Genomic DNA, 19,996 nt, shown 5'->3' with positions numbered 1-19,996 from the left:
CATTATGAAGTTCTGCATTCTGGACAACTACATGTACCTTGGATAGATCACTAACCATGTTTATAATGGGGTAACTGGAATCAGTATGAAGTGCAGATCACTGAGTAATAATGACAATCATTAATAAGAGAGAGAGAAAAAAACTACAAAATTCTCCCAAGATGAGAAGGGTATGGTAGGAAAAGGAGATTTCTACAATGTACATGCTGTACATGTTGCACGCACACTGCAAAATCAATATCTCTCTTTCTCAAGCAAGTCGCAGTGATATGAGTAAAACACATCCTCTGTGAAACGTTCGGTAATAGGTTTAAGTTAACAGTCGTCAAACTGCAGGGGCGAGTCAGGTAGGCGCATTGGTATGTAATAAATGTATCTCTACAACACTTTGTAGCTGTCTTATCTTATCTGTGTTTGGCATGCTCTTCTAACTACTAGGCAGTCAGTTTCATGAATAGTTACATGCTATGTTTCTGGTATGGGGGTGCATCATTGATAGGTACATTTATTCACAATATCACTCTTCAAAAATAAGTTTAAAAATTTTTCTACGCTGGAACGCTGTTTGAAAAAGACTTGTATTCGGGGAAAACATGACACAACAACCCTCAGTAAAAGTGCAGTCCTTTGTAGGATGGGTGTTCTCAAGTCATTTACATAGAAATCACATCTTCACAGTATTTTTATCTGTAGAATAACTGTCACAATCTCAATACAGATGGCAGCAATCTTTGTATTCTTTGGACAGTTCAAAAGATAGTTTAATGATATGGTCCTTTTTACTATGTAAGAAAACACATGCTTACATATATGCCAACTTCTGTGATGTGTGTAATCTGTTTGTGTGTGGGTGTGGGTGTGTTTGTGCGTGTGTTGGGAATGGGGGTGTCTTGCACAGAAGTATGTCCCATTGAATGAATATTGTTTTATACAAACCTCAACATCCAACTGTAGAATGGTGGTCATTCTGTTATGTCTACATGAGGATGACAAACAAAATAATTTGAGATGGCTGGAAGACATGAACCGTATCACACAAGGTGACAAAAATCAGTTCTGCAAACAAGCTAAAATCATTGGAAACAGAGCAATAATTCTTCGCTGAATTTAGAATATGGTATTCTGCAAACACCATACCTGAACTGCAGACGAAATTGAACCCAACATTTCGTCAAATTCAAACTGCTGTGCAATACCTGCATCAAGCCAAATCAGGCCGCATAATAAGGTGCACATTGCGGTATGTTGTACAAATACATATAGTCGCTCAAAAGACTTATTGGTCTCATCATTTCACATATATACCTATTTGGGGTAAAGACGATACAAAACTAGAATGTGATGAGGGAGATATACTACCCCACACTGAGAGATTTGCAGAAGAGAGTACAGGTATGTGTAGAAAAGCCCCTCAACCCTCAAACCCACCCCTCAAGAAAATTCATTGCATCCTATACTTTGCAAAGACAAGTACTGGTACTCCTCTTCCTTTTTTTGGAAACTTTTTCCACCAGAGATGCACAATATTTTTACACAGCCTGCACCTGGGTCCACACCTACCGTATGTTCAATCCATTAAAATTCAAGCTCATAGTACATGCTCAAGCCCCATTTTTGCCAACTGTCTGCCGTATTCTGGGTAATAACTGAAAGATGAGGTTGTTTAAAGCCAGTTTCCATGGCGATAAATGGCTATGACATCACACTTTAGTATTCTTAATCTGCATTTCTCAACTTTTTTCAACCGAAGGCCCACTTTGGCTCCTACAAATTATTTCAAGGCCCATAGTTAGATCAAATATTAACCTTTTTTTTATCTTATTTTGATTGGCATAGCAGCCCACCTGTGAGAGCTGTGTGGACCACCAGTGGGCCACGGCCCACAGGTAGAAAAGCAGGGCTTTATAGCACCCTATGATCTTCATTCAGAGTACCAACAACATTAACGCAACTCTGGAAAGTATTGAATGACACAGATTTGTTTGCATTTTATAAGGCATAGGCTACACTTTATGAAATTGCATAATATCACCTCACAGGCTATAAAGGTGTACATCATTGATAATAATCTATAATCTATATAGCCAACCCACACAAAACACAAAATGCGTAATGAACAATGCAATTAAAAAAAAAAAGGACTATCACATCACATCCAGATCAGAAGTAGTACTAGATAACTGTCATAGAATAGGAAATATATTATATACCTTTTTTCTTCTTTATCATCCTGCCATGCACAGCATGGAAATCAATGCAAGAAAGGAGTAAGTAAATTTGGAAACAAAGTTCATTCATCCTACTTGAAACAATATTGCTTGCTCACTTCTTTTTAATACTTACAATCACAGGTAAACATGTACATCACTATCTACAATTAACATTGCATAAAAAGAAGTGTACAATTACACTGCTCATACAATCACAGGTAGACCCCGCGGATGAAAATACACAAGAACATGTCATTTGCTCCCCCCCCCCAATTTGCTTGTATTGTTTCCGTCTTTTCTTCTTACAACAGAGACAAACACATTCATGAATAGATAGGAGACCTGAGGTACGAAGTGAAAAGCTTATGAAAAGAATTCACCCCTGACACGACATAAAGAAAATGATTAACTCCTACCACCTGCAAAAAACTGTTGGCACTGACTGGACAGGTTATTTGCATGTAGGAAAGTATGTGCTGGATCTGAATTCTGAACCTCATTTGAATCATTCCATGTTCTCACTTGTAACTCACTTTATTTCACTGTAATTTTGCAACTCACAGAGTGAACAAATTCATTACACTCAAAAACACAGAGAGATAGATAAATTCAATAGACAAATTCACCTTAGTTTTAAATAAGAATGCTTGCTGTGCTGTGAAAATTAGCGAGGTTGATGTACACTGTACTTTTTGGTGGGGGTAGAAAATTTATATAAACACCATCACTCCATATCTACCAATGCTGGATACACAGAATGTACATGCACATACAAAGTGCAAGGCTAGATAAACTTGTAGAAAAATATACATAGAATTTGTGGAACACTAGTGGAATAATCATAATGAAATAATGCATGACTATAAAGTCTACAATTCTGCACCTTTTCTTGAACCAAGATACATATAAAGACAGACACCAAATTGTCAGTTTGAGTTTTGCATACTTTCTATGCATACACGCAAATGCAAGAGTTGATATTTACACTTATATTGTACCTCTTAATTGTACCACTTTGCATTTTCCAATTATACAGTAGATACATAGATATACTCCATTCAAAGGAAATCAATAAGAATATATTCATATTGCTATAAAATAAAGCGGTGAACTGGAACACTGTATGAACAAGACAGTACCCAGGACAGACATTTGAAAGTTTCACAGACACAAGTCAAGTAAGGCTGTCAGAATGAGGCAAATCCGAGCTGAAGGACATCTTTTATCTCCATTTTTGGTCCTGTGTGATATATCTTTGTGACTCCTGTGGATAATCAATCACTGTACATTTTGCTAAGAGCTCTGTTACAGTGAATGACGCACCATGACCATTTACACACATGTATCACAGAAGAATTCTCCACAACCACCCCTCAAAACACAAGGCACAGAGTTTCAAGGACAGCACAAAAGGCAAATTCAATTGAATGTGGCTCGAGTTCTGATGGCAAATGTTCATTAAGATATGAGTCCTCCACTCACCCCTGAGATAATGTATTTGTACAAAGTCTTGTCAATATCAGCTAAGGAACAATCTATCACACTGACATGGCTTCTGAAATTCCAGAGATGTTGGTTACTACGAATGGTTACACACATGTCCTCAACTTGATAAGTTGCCTATGAAGCTCCACAACACACATAACCCTTTTACATAGCACCTTTCATCACAAAATGCATCTTCATTTTTCTCTCTTCCATACTGGCACCAATTTTGTTTTTCTTGTTATCTGCCTCAATCTGTGTATTATATTCCATGCGTGCCTGCTGCCATTGGACATTTTATGTTCCCTCTGTTTTTATCTTTGACACACAATTGTATTCCTGACTAGTCACACAACTCTTCGGTTCCACACAAGCGGGGGCAGAGTTTGTTGACGTCTCAAGGAATTTGTGACAATTTTTCAAGGAATTGTGACATCTCAAGGAATTTGTGAAAATTTCTTTTTTCTCTAGAGAGATAGAGGGAGAAAGACAGGGAGAGAAAAAGAATGCTTTGCTTGCTTTTCATGGCAGCTCTTGTAGTTCCACGATTTCTGAGTTCTGGCATAGAAGGAGTAGTGTAGCCACAGAGAAAATGGAATCAAGCTTGTCCACCTGCAGTGTTCTGGTTGTCATGTTCCTTGCTACTACAGCATCCCTTTTTGTCTGCACCACCTCCAGGGAAGCAGCCCCTTGGTTGACGACCACTGCTTTCTCCATAAATGGACGCACCAACCATATCTCCTCCTCGTGCAGGTGAAGGTTCAACATAAATCCAAAAACATCATTTGTCTTTTATTTCACACTACGGTTATCCCACGAATGTTGAGAGCAGGGCAGGAATGCACATTGGTACAAGTCTCCAGAGAGTTTTGTCCCCATCAGTATTCACTGCATGGATCTAACTGCACTCATCACATGCAGGGCAGTCATTCTAGCCTCCAGCTTCTAGAATTCTCATTCTCATGGACATAGTCGAGAATCTGGGTCTGAACCAGCAGACCAGGAAAAGAATTCTTCAAATCAGATTTTGTTTCTCTTCAATCCCTCTCCACTTCTCGTGTGCAGATGACAGGACAACTGAGATTTCTTCAGACATGAGTTCAGTGCAACATGAGCAGTATTGTAATGTTCTAATGAAGTGGGGCAGTAGGAAATTCACGAGGACTTCTTGATACCATCAATCTGTCTAAGGTCTCAAAGAACCTCCGCAGTGCATTTTTTTTTCTTTTTCAATCACAACATGGAAGATGTTTGTCAAATGATCAGCATCAGCATCACATGTAGGTTACGTCGAAAATGTCAAGCTTGAAAGAGGATCACGTTAACACACACACAAGCACCAAAGCAATGTCTCTGTCATTCCTGCAGGAAAAACATGACATGTGTTGAGCCCAGCAGCGCAGGGGCAGAGTTGTCAATGTGGGCTACGTCGGAGGCGGCAGGGGGTTGGAGAGACCCGTGTAAGGGCCCAGGATGGTCTTGAAGGACTCCCAGAGGTCAGAACGGATAATCAATCCTCCCTGGCAGCGTTCGACGGGCAGCAGCGTCCACACCACGCTGATTAGGGCCAGGAGGAAGAGGGCCCCGGTGAGGAACAGGCGCCCAAGCCGGCTGGCCCGGGACCAAGGGATGTTCCTGGAGTATTGCTGCAGCCACCTGATGACGGGTTGCTTGTCACTGTCAAAGGCAAAAGAAACAAATAAAAATATCCTTTGCAAGACATGTTTTCTGTACGAATTGTTGCTGATATTACACATTCTGAAAATAATATGACATGTGTTAATGACTCTGCTAGAGACACTCACGTATGGTTTATCTTGTAAAGAGAGAAAAACATAGCACCAAACCCATTCATTGCTTGTGAGACTAGACACAAGAAGGAAGGCTGAACAGCTCTCTGGGTATGATACTGATGCAACAAAGTCACTTAGGAAGCAGTCTACGATATGAAGCCTCCTGCAGAATCTGGGAAACTGGATGGTTCTCTGGATACGCTTTTGCAATAATACTTATAAAATGGGCTTTAGAATCTCTGAAGTCTGATTGGTCAATTATCATGCACTGATTTTTACTGATCCAAACTTAGCCATGCCTATGCAAAAATCTGAATGCACGGCTCAAGTCTTATATAGTGTTATAGATGTATCGGACGCATGATGGGAGAAAAGGCTGAATTTCATGAATTTACCGCCCATTTTATGTAATGAATGATGCACAGGCCTAATTCATGGATTCATGAGAATGAGATGCACTTGCTTCACTGTGGAAACAGTCTAAAACCAGCACGTTGCACTTGTGGGTTTAAAAAATTCCAAAGTTAAACTCGCACATCCAATTCTCACCAATCCACTCTGTGCTGTGTATCATTTGTATAAAGATAGATGGATAATGCCTCTGCACAAGGGCTTTATAAACACAGCCTGAACCCAGTGCTGACCTCTTTTTCAGAGTGTCCTCTTCCTCCTCATCATCTGCAGCCTCCATGATCTCTTCCAAGTTCTCACACAGCACCCTCTGTTGCTCCCGCAGGTCACTCAGCTCTTGAGAGATCTGTGACCGCACCCCTTGCTCAAACCTGATGGACACATGACAGGAAGAACACAATTATAAAATGAAACTAAGTGCAAAAAAAAAAAATACAAAAATACAAAAATCAAATATCAAACAAAAGCAACATTGCATTGGCAGAATCTCATTTCATTAAAACATTTAATGGCATCACTTTTCACACATGGGTGAATTTGGCAAGTGGTTGTTAAGTGCACAAGACAGTTACAAATTGGCCCTGAATCCTTACAAAATGTTTGCTCAAGATTTACCTGATGAATCTGCATGTTTGTTGTTTTTTTACACCATCCAACGGATATCACCAGAATCCATGTGACATGCATGGCTTATTCCCAAGCATTTTTTTGCCCTCTGAAAAACTTTGGCAATGTCATAAGATTTGATAAATACACTTTGTAGGTGGGCCAGAAATGTTACTCAGAGAGTTCAAAAATTATGCATGAGACAGCAATTTGCCCTTACCCTTCTTGGAAGATTTCCATTTCTTGCTTGCTCCTCTCCTGGGGCACCTCTGGCTCCCCTTCAGGGCTGCTTGCTGGCTCAGGAGTCGTCGGGGAGGGGCAGGGAGATGCCGAGCCTGTGGGGCTGGGGACGGGAGACTTGCTGAATGAGGTTTGAGATTCGTTGGACAGCGACCTCGTCGGAGACATCGGATGTTCGGAAACCCGTAGGGCCGGACTGGAGAGAGAGATGCTGAAAGCGAAGATTAAAACAAAACAAAACAAAACAAATCATGAGACAATATCTCATAAATCCTGGAAGATGAGAAGAGAAACAGATTGAAAAATACACATTGTTGGTGACTATGTGTATTAATTCCAACTCCATTCTCCCCCCCCCCCCCCAAAAAAAAAGGAAAAAAAACACACAATAGCAAACAGGTATTCAGAGCATAGGTCAATTGCCAGGCTCCCACATCATTCTGTCTTTTTATACAAATGTCCTTTATTTTTTTTGTCATGAAATTCAAATTCATTTCATGAGGTAACATAAATTGTCAGAATTGGCAGTAATTCAAGAAGAATTCTTTCCAGTTCCTCATACACGTACAGTTTGTCTAAAATCCAAGGTTACCTCAACATGCATTTTGGGATTGTTTTACACAACTTTGAGGGAGAGTGAAACTTGGCAAAACTATCCTTTCCATGCTTGTTTTTTTTTTTTTTTAAGTCTTACTTTCAAGGACTAGGTCTTTAAAAAATATGCTCATGTTATCAAATATTTCTCCCATTCCCCCACACAGATTCCTAGTATCAAGAGTAGCTGGTGTGGCTCGGTGGATAAGACCACTGACTATCCATCATGATGTTCCTGGTTTGAACCCTTGCTACAGTGGTTGCCCCCCCCCCCCCCCCCCCCCACACACACACACACACACACTCACACCCAGCAAGGCACTTTATCCTCATTGTATCTTTCTTCTAAGGGGACTCAAGGTCATTTGTCTCATAGTTGCCTACTTATAAGCATATATTCAGTGCTTCCTTAAAGGACAAGTTCACCTTCATAAACATAAGGATTGAGAAAATGCAACAATATTAGTAGAACACATCAGTGAAAGTTTGAGGAAAATTGGACAATCGATGCAAAAGTTATGAATTTTTTAAATTTTTGTTTTGAAACCGCTGGATGAGGAGACTACTACAGCTTGTGAGTCATATGTGTACAACAGTATAAAGAAAATGTAAAAGAAAATTCAACATATTTTCACTTTTTTCGCATAATAAAAGAGCACTTGACTTGCCTCTTTCTAAAGGCAGGGGGAATAATATTACCCATAACATTTGTCGGTAACGAGTCAGAGGAATGTGTACTTTTTTCAAAAGATGGAATTTTGTGAAATTCTCTTTATATTTTCTTTATATTGTTGTACGCATGTGACATCTACACGCATGTAAGTTATTCATACACTGCAGTAGTCTTCTCATCCAGCGGGTACTGCACAAAAACTTCAAAAATTCATAACTTTTGAACGGATTGTCTGATTTTCCTCAAACTTTCAATGATGTGTTGTACTAATATTGCTACATTCTCTCAATCCTTATGTTTATGAAGGTGAACTTCGTCGGGTGCCCGTGCATTGGCCGTTAATGCAATACAATTTGTATTGCGTTAACGGCCAATGCACGGTCACCCGACGACTTGTCCTTTAACACTCAATCAGCTCAATTCAACTCAACTCAACCATCAAAACTACAGTAGACTCAACTACACTACTAGTAACTCAACTCAACTCCACTCAACTCGACTCAACCATCTCAATTACAGTAGCTAGTAAACTCAACTCAACTCCACTCCACTCCACTCAACTCAACTCAACCAGCTCAACTACTATAGTAACTCAACTCAACTCAACTCAACTCAACTCAACTCAACTCAACTCAACTCAACTCAACTCTGCTTTACTCTGCTCTATTCTACTCTACTCAACTCATTTCATTTCAAAGAGTCTCCCACAACCCTCACCTCAACTTCTTCTTGGGCTTGTCTGGCATCCCTAGCCTGGGGCTGGTACCTCCCCTGTTGGTCTCCTCCCCCTCCTTCTCCTTGTGGGTGTCCAGAATGCTCCGCCCACCCAGCAGCCCTGGCCCCATGGAGCTCCTGTCCATCAAGGCAGCATTGGCCAATGAGGCGAAGCGGCCACGCCCATCCTGTGCAACACAACAGAAACAGGAAAGTGATCATGCATTACGTGAACTGACACAGAATGCAGTTCTTTCCATAGATAGATTCTCTGCTCGTACCCAGCTGTAATTATGAAATCCCACTTGTACATGTAGGAAAGTTTAAGGTTTGGAGGGACATTGGCTTAATTACCTAAAGTGTATGGACTTGTGAACCAACATATCAAGTGTTACAAGAAAACAAAAACAAAAGGAAACACAGATAAACACTCATACACACACATACATACACACACAAACAAATAGAGAGAAAATGTCCCCATACACATACATAACAAACAAACAAACGAACAAACCAACCTTAGAGAGCACTTTACAGTTCCATTCAAGAGCAGAAGGTGCTCTGTATAATTGAATGTTTATACATTGTATGTTAGCTGTGAGGTACATACTGCACACACAGCAGAGACTTTATTGATGCTGATACCTGCAGTCCAGTCAGAAATGTTGGGTCTTACTGTTTTTGTTGTGTCTCTTATAAGGATAGATTGCCTTTTTTATTTTCATTGTACTTGAACAGAATTTGATGTGATGAGGGTCCACAGAAATAAAGGAGATGCCAAATGGAGTATTCCATAACATCCACATTACCAAAACATAATTATACACTATTCACATATCATGAAGACAAGACACAACACAAGCACAACATAAGACAACATAAACAAAATAACACACACATTTAAAACACACTAATACAAACCTTGGTTAGCGTAAAATCTCAATTGAAAAATAAAGTGCATTCTTGCTATGCAGACAAAAACAAAAAAATAAAAAATGGTAATTTCCTACTTGGGGAAAAGTATTGTATAATCTGAATACAGTAAACATGTCAATTTGTATACCGTTTTAAAACTAATATTTAGTGGCAAGGCTGGAATGATCTCACAAACAAGCACAGAGTAAACAGACTACACAACAGAAACAAATGAGTGCACAAAACAAACAATGGAAAAGGGCAAGGACCTCCACAAGACCACACAATGGCACTAGGTACACAGTATTACCCTAACAACTGTGTTTACCACAAAACAAACACTAGACGTGACCTTAGTATGATAACAATACATAATAATGCACACAAATTCATCATGTAATGAACATGACTTCATGAGAGAGCATAAAACACAATGAGATAAAATAGCAGAATGTGCAATACAGATTGTCAAGCAAGGGAAAAAATAAATAAAACCACACAATCATGCGGCACTCAAGCAACCAGCAAAGTACATCTGTAGAGAGAGCAGAGTAACAAGGGCTTCAGTTTAAGCTCATTGCAATGCAAAACTACGTAACTATACTGTAATTGGGTGTACTCAAAGTACACAGGAACATGTATCTAAACACTGTCTACCATCGTCTAAAATAAGAACAAAATTGAGTTAAGGAAACCTTGTAGAGCAGGAAGTAAGTCACTATACTGCAATACCTTTAATCTTCACTATCATTATAAACTCAAGGTATACAGTGTATGTACTCTGGGACAGGTACATACAACTACAAAAATTCACATGAACGAAATTCTCGAATTTCTCGGCGGGTCACCGCATGTTATTCATCGGAATATCAAAACCCTTAAAAAGGTAAAAATATTGTATGGCTCCAGCACGATTGAATATCCTTGTCATTCCATTACATTCCTGTGATCAAGATATATCGCAAGCACATCACAAATGCACAGGAGGGAAACTAAATGTCAGGGTAAATATATATGTGTATATGTCTGTATAATGTGTACATACATACTGTAGTATATTGCTTAATACAGAACCCTAACTGTTATTTCTTATGAAGTGACTATTTGCAATGGAATGAATGCAAATCAGGAATATTCATAATGCATGTATATCTTTGTACATAATATTGGAAGAGGGGAGAGGATCAGCCACGACCTCCTGCATGGCATGTGAAATGGGATTACACTTGCATAATAGGATGACTTAAAGCAATGGCTTGGACTATCAAAGCAGGAACTCGGTTTCCTCCTTTTTTGTGTGATATGATGAGATAATCAACATAGTATTAAAAGCCAAAGGAGCGCCAAAACAGCAAGATGCCGATCATATTGCCATGTGTGTAGTACTGTTTGTGATGACAGGAATAGTAAGATGAAAACTGGGTAACTTCCATGGCAGCATAGACAAAGACTTGCCCCTGATAAGGCCATGTCAACATTGATTATTTTTTAAAATTGGACAAAGTACCATGTAAGGAAAAGGAATGTATGTGTACTAGTGTCCATTCAGCAAGCAATGTGCATTGGTCCATATGATGAGCACTTCATCAAAAAGGAAGGAACTTTAATATGATTGATCTCCCACATATCTTTTTCTGTGCACAAAATCACTTTGAAGAACATATCAAACCCACTAATTTAGTCATCACAAGGTTCATCATGTTGAAGAAATATGAGCTCTGATGCTTAGCTCTGATGCTTAAAAAGACTTATGCGTAATATTCATACTTAAGAGGCAAGGATATTTTCTGACATTTCACTTAAACATTCATGGACTACTGTTCTTCAAAAGTATTTCATTTCTATAGGCCCCCCCCCCCCCCCCCCCCAGTGAGACTTAGTGATGCATGCTTTATCCTCAAAACTTACTCTTTTTCCTGGATCAACAAAATCACTGAGACTTGTTCTTTAGTACATTACCAACCCTGTAAACTACAAGTGTTGTATATTGAGATAGAAAAATATCTGTGGGTGTGAAATGTTTTTACATGTAAGTAATGCAGAAATACTCATACTTGCTTAAAAAAATGTAATACAGAATAAAACACCTGCCATCATGATAAATTCAGTTGGATGATTTGAGTATGGCAAACAATCAATTAAATGCAACGATTCTATCTTTTTTTGATACAGCAGAATGTGAGAATACACTTCTTACTACACTTTGGAGGAACCATAATGTCACCCACATTTTCAGATGTTAAGAATTCAAGGGTAACCATGTTCAAGTGACAAGTCTTTATGTACAGTGAATTCTTCAACAAAACCCCTAACAACTAAAATGTTTCCACATGGCAGAGAAAAGACCAGCACAAGATTTTGGAGGCCAAACATGCATTAATTAGCACAGATAACAATAGATAAACCACCACTGTGCAAACTTTAGCAATGTGCTGTACAAAATAATAGAGGAGAAAATTACATATAGGTAATCAGAAACATATTGCACTGTCATATCGCTTGATCGCTTGAAATGATAGCTCATGCGGTTATGGTCATACACGATGCACTATTAAAGTCTGAGCAGGGAAGTCCATGTAGTGCACAGCAAAAGCTGGTGAATGGGCGAAATCATAATAAAAATGTGTATGGGAGGGAGGAACACTAGATCGTATTCCTTAGAATGTACAAAATGTGCAAAAGTACAGGTATTACTCTTTAATCTTACCTTTCTCATGAACTGAAGTGACTTTGTACCAATTGCAACGGGCACACTCAGTGCCCGATTGTGATTTGTGGCATGTGTCTATATCATTGCCAGCAAAGGGACAAATAAAATATAACAAATAAAACAATGATTCTCCGACGTAACCGAATGTAATATAACATAGCATAAAGGCGCATAACAGTGAGCGTATGCACCTCTCCTTCCTTCATTCTCTACATGTATGATTTCCACCCATGCCTTTCATCTGTCTTTATTGTGCACTTTGTTCGTATGATGCCCCTTTTTTTCCCCCCCCCCCATATCAAGCACTATTGAATTCACATTGCACTCTTACAAAATGTACATACTGATTTTTACTGAACATTCAAAATTAATTCTAGGAAATTTTCATTCTTCTTCCTCTCCAGTGATGAAACAAAAAAATCTCGAAAAAATGGAAGACTTTGGAAAAAAAAAAGCCTCTGAATGTCACAGACTATAGATCTATACCATTCAAAAAAATTATATTTCAATAACACATCTTTATATCACTGGCTTTTTGGGCAGAGTGAAGAATAAAGGTGCAAATAGACTATTTTATTACTGCTTGAGCATGAGAATGTCAAATCTGGGGAACATTTCATGAAGCGTTTTGGTCAGATATTTTTCTGACAAACTGCTATAAGCTACCGGAATCCTTGCATCTGATTGGCTGAGAGCAAATTTGTGCGACCAATTTCTCAGACAAAATGCTTCATGAAATGCCCCCCCCCCCCCCCCCCCCCCCCCCGGTGATGTTTCCGTATATCAAAACGCAGATGACTTATTAATGAATACCTGTTTTCCCCTAACCAGCACAACTCTGATCACATACTGTAAAAGTGGAAATTTTTGCGGTGTTGAAATTTTCGAGCATTTCGCGCAATCAGAAACCAGTGTGAAAGTAAAAGCACGCAAATATTTTTGCATGCCATATGATCCAGAAGTTAATGTCTTGATTCCGCGGAATTAAAAACACACAAAACTCTTTTCACCCGACCAAACGCGAAAAATTAGTCACGCGAAAGTATCCACTTTTACAGTAGTATGATATATGCTCTGGACAGCCTGTGAAATACACGTATATTGCATAGAGTAGAGAGAATGCAAAAATCAACCCCACACTACACAGATTGTATTAGGGTATCAAACTAGCCCACCAGGATATGCATGTACGGTTAAACACTGAAATCTCTAGGGCATAAGGGATGATTGCACACTCTGAAATCAAGGAAGTGTGTCAATCCAGTTGGCAGTGAATCAGGGAGTGCATAGATCCAGTTGGCAGTATAACAGGAAATGTGGAACGCAGAAATCTGCTCAAATTTTTGACAGACAATATTGCCACACCACTTGAAGAGGAAGGCTTGTGATAAACACTCATTAACCCCTTTGCAGCCAAATCGCTTCCAAAATATCAATGGTAGACGAACTAATACCAGCAAGTGAATTTTATCTTTTCTTTAGATCTAAAAAGGACTAGGCTGAATATGAGTACTGATCTAATAAAACCTTTGCCCTTGTCTCTGTTCACATTAAAATCCCCATAATTTTAGCTGAAACCAGTACTCACACCAACAATGACAGAAATCCTGCACACTCTGATGACAGTAAAACTTTGCACATGTGCAAGATTGAAGATTAGTGTTTTGATTTGGGACCACAGCCTTTGCTCTCTGAAGCAAATTGCCTGTTTTAGTTTTGTGTATTTTTTGTCCTCCTATACTGAGTGAATCTGGTTGGAATTCTGCTTTTAAATAGTGTATGCATTATAGTTTACGCATGCAATGACAGACAAAGCAGCCTTACAATTTGATCTTGACTTATGACCTATGACCTGTGATCAATCAACAAAGTTTTTGGTAACCATTATGTGCCTTTGTCCTTGAATCAACATGAAAGCCTCCTGCATGTCACCCCACTACAGACTGAGACCCAGTAAACAGACTGACAGGACAAATGACAGACAGAATACTCGCAAATATGATGACCCTAGCAGCCTTTGGGCGGGTCACTTGGTTTGGTTTTCAATTATAGGGATATACTCCTCAGTATTATGTTAGGTACATAGAAGGCTAATCCTTAATATGAGTTTACCCCCTTAAACTATGGTGACATGCGTCCACACAATACATCTTTAAGATTTATTGCTTTCAAGCACGAGTCTCGCTTAATGATTAAACAACAGAACCGAAAGAACATACACGCAGCACTTGCAATAAACCAGATAATTTGTGATGATACAGCAGTGTACTGCATGCATGGCATGCTGTATTTATGATCTGGAGGTTGACCTGAAAGTTAAGGGGGAATGGGGTACAGAAAGAAGTCATGCTAAATTTTGAGTTTGCTGATTATAGTGTCCATGTGACTCAAAACTTACAAGTGGGGAACCCTCATGGCACATGGATGAAGTATAATCCACAGGAAACTTTGTGGTTTTAAATTGTAAAGGCTGCTTACTTTTAGAGTGCATCTACGCGGGGCTAAACTACATTATAATCCCTGGAGTTTAAAACTTTGAACTATTAGCAAAGTTGTATGAACCTAACTTTAGGCAGCTTTCATATAATACAGTCAACCCTGCCCAAGTCAAAACCAAATTGACAGGAGAAAAGCATGAATTTTGACTTACAGGCACACAATAGAATCAACATACATGTATTTACATCCATCCAAGTTAAATTTTTTTTTCTCCTGTTCAGCCAATTATTTGGACTCGGGCAAGGACGATTTGGGCGAGGTTGACTGTAAACTATGTACTGCATGTATGTTGCTGTAATTTCGTGGTTGTTGTAAAAAAAAAAAAAAAAAAAAAAAAAGGGATGAAAAATTTAACCTACCTCCTCAAAAAAGAAAAAGAAAAAGAAAGAAAGGAGGATCTTACTCAGGGTTTCTATCTCTCTTTCATGGGTAAAAAGACTGTTTGACAAGTGGCAAGAGAGGGCCCCAAACTCACCGTTTGACCTGATGCATTGCTCCCAAAGCCAAGCACAGCTGCCACGCTGGCTCTCCTTCGACCAGCCTGGGGGAGGGAATGAAACATACAAAGAAATGATAAGTGCAATCATATTCTCTCACACAAAATGCAGGGCAACTAGCACATATATATATATTATATATATATATTTGCTCATCATGTATTGGAGCACTGCAGTAAATTATTAGCACATGCATCCCTTATTACACCCAGTGTAAAAACATGCTCTCTTCAAAAAAAGAAAAAAAAGAATTGGCAGACATACTTTAAAACCATAATCATGTACAACCAACAATTTGAATATTAAAAAAAATGCATCTGTTTTGGTTGTAACAAGCAAATCATCTGATAATGGAACAGAAATTGTTAACAATTGTGACATGCAAAGTGACTTTTCTAACCCTCAAACACAATCAGCTGGTTTTGGATAATCTCGGGATAAAATTCTAGGCAACACAAAAGCAGTATTCCACTGATTAAAGTAGATTCTGTCATATACCTGTATTTAAAATATAGATGTGAACAGGGTCATAGGAGTCGAAGAAACTGTGCTTTGTTGAGTAACAACACAGCAGCACACTTTCAGTTAAAAGAGATGGATGCAAGTTGGCTGGCTTACCTTAGATGCGTATATTTTGCATTACATTTCTTGATAACCATTTCATTGCAATGTATTGGGTGCTTGCATGGATATTAATTGAAGGTTTCTGCTGATAGCATATTTATGAAATAATATTGTTTACGGATGAAAGAGCGGGTGGAAGAATATTTGTACTACAGTCTTCTCTTTCCTATTTCGTGATATCCTGAATTGTATGATGCACACTGCAACTGCTGTGGGTAATATTTGATTATAGCATGTAATCTGATATGGCATGTAATTTGACACTTTAAAGAAAGCCGCACTTCTCAACCAGAGGGCAGCGATGTTGGCCAAAAATAAAAGAGAAATGATTAATGATAATATCTGATCTAACTGGGCCTCTATTAAAAAAAAAAAAAAAAAAAAAAAAAAAAAAAATTCATAGGAGCAAAAGTGGGCCTTAGATTGAAAAAAGGTTGAGAAGCATGGCTTTAAAGGATGGCATATACAGGTGTACAGGCAAGTCTTACATGACTGCAAATACAGAATACCAAAGTACCATCATAGTCTGATGACTGTACCTGTCCTGTCTATCATACAATAGATGGGCATTCAGAATTCACTGGTTCTGAGATGAGAAATCATGAAAATTACGCACTGTTTACATGGTAGCCGAGTGGAATAGAACCATGATGGATTTTGTGTACCTTTAGTTTCATGCCAAAACTTTGTGAACTTAGAATACACTTAATTTGCAATATATGATATCCATCATTGTTAATGTGGATACATGTTGGTGGGGTTTTGTCATTTTTGTTGCTGTTATTACACAATCCCTGCATCTCCATGTTACAAACAGGTACTGAACTGCATGGTATTGAAGTTAAATTTGACCACCTACGTGTAAGCATATGACCGATGCAATATTTCAAAGATTAATCAAAATCTGCAAAATTGCCAGAGGAATTATAATATTTTAATAAAAAGTTTTATACATAGGAACCTTCAATAACTATAGCAGCATTGTCACACTTTTTTTTTAAAGCTACTTCTTTTCCTATCGAGGCACCTCAAAGCACTACAAGTTTGTCTGGCTGTGAACATCTAGCAAAACATACATGTATATCATCCATCAACTACATGTATTACAGTTCTAGTCGATTCAAGCTTCGACATAATTGGTAATTGACTAACACAATGTAGTAAATAACTGACTCTTCTCATGTTTTGAACTAAGAATCTACTTTGACTACAGGCAAAATCATGATTTTTGCATCTGCAACTTTTGTACAGCAGACTGACTCAGGGCAGGGAGGTGTTTCCCACCTCCCTGCTCAGGGTGAGAATAAATGATCAAATGACTGAAATGACAGACATCTTTTCGATGAATGCAGATATGTACATATGGTACATACTTTTCTCTTAGTTGGATATGTATAGCATTTTTTTTTTTTTGAAGTGCCAGTTGAATTCCATGTCTTATGATATTTTGCTGTCAAAAAAACACAAACGGTGATCTTTGATAATCTGTCAATTGACTTCATAGCACATGAGATGTGAAATTTGCATGGACTGCACACAATATCAAGTATATATTGAAAGAACGATACATAAATTTCACTTGTACAACTGTACCATTTTTAAAACCAATTTCCTGCAATAATTGTGTAGTTTTGCCTGCAAGAAATGAGTGAGGCAATTCGGTGACAAATGCCATGAATGAAATGTAGAAGTCTGAAAGGAATCGCACAAACACTACTAAACATTATGCGTGATGCGCAAAAATCTGCTGGAAGATGCGAGAGATTTGAATAGTTTGCAGACATTAGGCAAAGAACATTAGTATTATCATGATGGACACAATCCTTGTCCAATCCAGCTGATTATGATGCTAAATTATGCATGCAAGATTTCTGCAGAAAATACGCCCATGAAATATTTCATCATGAAGAAACATGCCATGATTTGGCAAGGTAAGAAAAGACAACAGAAAATAATCTTTGTAACTCATTGACAAATTGCCCTACATCGACGTAAATAATCTTGTTTTCATTCTTTTCTTGCATTCATTTGTGTGAGATTGCATAGCTAAAAGGGCTGTAAGCATGCAGGCATAAGTGTATGTTTGCTTTCCATACCATTTCAAGAAGTAAGTCACTAGACAATCTTTAATATATATACTCATTCATTCTGCCTGCAGTACAGATATAACCACAATCAAGGCATTTGGAGTAACCTTCTTTGGTATTTGTCTTACTTTTAACAACAAATCACATGTAGATTACAAAATTTACTTCCTTAACTCACATGTACTGGCACATGCATACAGACCAAAAAACAAACAAACACCATCCTTCAGATTTCAGTCTTACATTATTTGTTTTAGCACGTTTTTTTTATCACTCCCTCAAATCTTGGTCTCCACACTGCTGAGTGTAACTCATGTGTGAACAACAAACACTCCATGAACTTGAAAGATTCCATAAAAATGTAGATACATTGTATGTAGCCTATTTTGTATCATCTTGTTATGTTCTGTTTTCAGCAAATATCAAGTACCGGTAAACAAGTATTTGGGGGTGTGCAATACAAAGTTCCGTTTTCTGTAACAAAATGTTTTAGTGGGTCCCCCCCCCCCCTCCCCCAGTGACATGGTTGAGTACCACATACAGACATGCAGTCTGTACATGTGGGTACTCCTCCCTAGTGTGGGTGTAGCTCTCAACAAATCTGTATTGAATGCATCTACAAAGGTACACAATGCAAAAGTACAGACACTGATTTGTTGATCAAATGGGCTTTCCCAAACATTTTGGGGAACTATTAAAAATGTTGCAATTCCTTCAAATCCCTATCCACCTCCTTCCCCCGAAGAGAGAGAGAGAGAGAAAGGTCGAAATACAGTGTAATGGTCTACACGTATTGTGTGAAGAACCTACGTGCTTTTGGCCAAACAGTAGTAAAAAATTTATCAAGTAGGTCCAATCTACAAGTACATATTTATACATATGCAGTGGCTGCACATATATTCAGCAGAAAACAATTTTAACATTTTATCTTTCACATTTTTTAATGGCAATATCATAACAAAATCGGCAGAACAATGAAGAACTCTGAGTGCTACTTCATTACTTCCATGCATTTCTCTCTTCTCAGTCACATTCACAACTTGAAACATACTGTATGTCACAGCATCAACCAGCAAAACATTTTGCTCATTCATCTACTGTAGCATGATGGTTAAAATCTACTTGTTTAATCTCAAAGATTTGAAATAAGACTAGCTGGGTTTTTAATTGTTTGTTTTTTCTTCTGCCACATTTTACTGCCAACCTACATTGTAGTACCTGTCTCTGCTGGGTGAATGTCAAAGACAAAAAGAAATGGAATATTTCGTAAATGGACATTTGATATGATATCACAGCACACTTTTACATTCTTGTGCATGATTATGAAATGCAATAAAAAATGAGCAGACACGCAAAATACGTTCACATCATACAAATTCATATAAAATGCAAAATGCGTTGTTGCTGTTTTTGTTGATAAAATAAAATATCAATAAACTGACTAACAGTGAGCCCCGGGGGTATGGGGTTAACCTCTGTCAGGCTACATTACCTCGTCCAGGTCGGTGGGGTCGGAGGTCACGGTACTCTTTCGCATGATTTTTTGACGAACAAATCCGTGCAGGGAGTGCTGGCGGGCGGGGCAGAGATGATGAGACAAATGATACACATGTAATGGGAGGTGGTAATGGGTTAAAAGACATGTCAACATGTCAAAAGCGGACCCGTGTTCTCAATGCCTGTGTGGCTCAAATTGACCCTTGGCCATGGGACGAGTGCCTGCAAGCCTTGCAGTACACTGTACACTAGGAATTTAGCCAAATAAATAGTGCAAAGTCTTTCCGAACCTCTTGCGTCCTCCTCTACTTAAAGAATTGTTGTAGAGGCATGTAGTTTTGGTCCATTTTGTTTACCACTGTTTTTAGATCTGCATGACTATGATTAAGAAGAGCTCTGTAATATACAGTGAGAATCATATCATTTCATGGAATTTGC

The 19,996-nt window shown here is 38.5% G+C and overlaps 1 protein-coding gene across 1 annotated transcript in view; it reads right to left on the bottom strand.

The window, feature by feature from the left end:
* Positions 1–1,431: 1,431 nt before the first annotated feature.
* Positions 1,432–19,996, bottom strand: part of LOC139709342 (uncharacterized) — a 36,212-nt gene continuing 17,647 nt past the window's right edge. Inside the window, exons 11-17 of the mRNA XM_071621299.1 lie at positions 19,554–19,631; positions 15,329–15,394; positions 12,352–12,429; positions 8,730–8,914; positions 6,726–6,956; positions 6,133–6,270; positions 1,432–5,372 (exon numbers count right to left, since the gene is read on the bottom strand). Of these exons, the coding sequence (XP_071477400.1) occupies positions 5,120–5,372; positions 6,133–6,270; positions 6,726–6,956; positions 8,730–8,914; positions 12,352–12,429; positions 15,329–15,394; positions 19,554–19,631 (1,029 nt within the window). The 3' untranslated portion in view covers positions 1,432–5,119. The remainder of the gene's footprint in view (positions 5,373–6,132; positions 6,271–6,725; positions 6,957–8,729; positions 8,915–12,351; positions 12,430–15,328; positions 15,395–19,553; positions 19,632–19,996) is intronic.

This window comes from Diadema antillarum, unplaced genomic scaffold (genome assembly GCF_040938485.1).
Source record: "Diadema antillarum isolate AM-2024a unplaced genomic scaffold, OU_Dant_1.0 scf00000037, whole genome shotgun sequence".
Taxonomy (NCBI): domain Eukaryota; kingdom Metazoa; phylum Echinodermata; class Echinoidea; order Diadematoida; family Diadematidae; genus Diadema; species Diadema antillarum.
The sequence above is the reverse complement of the archived record's forward strand: the minus strand, read 5'-3'. Positions and strand labels throughout refer to the sequence as shown.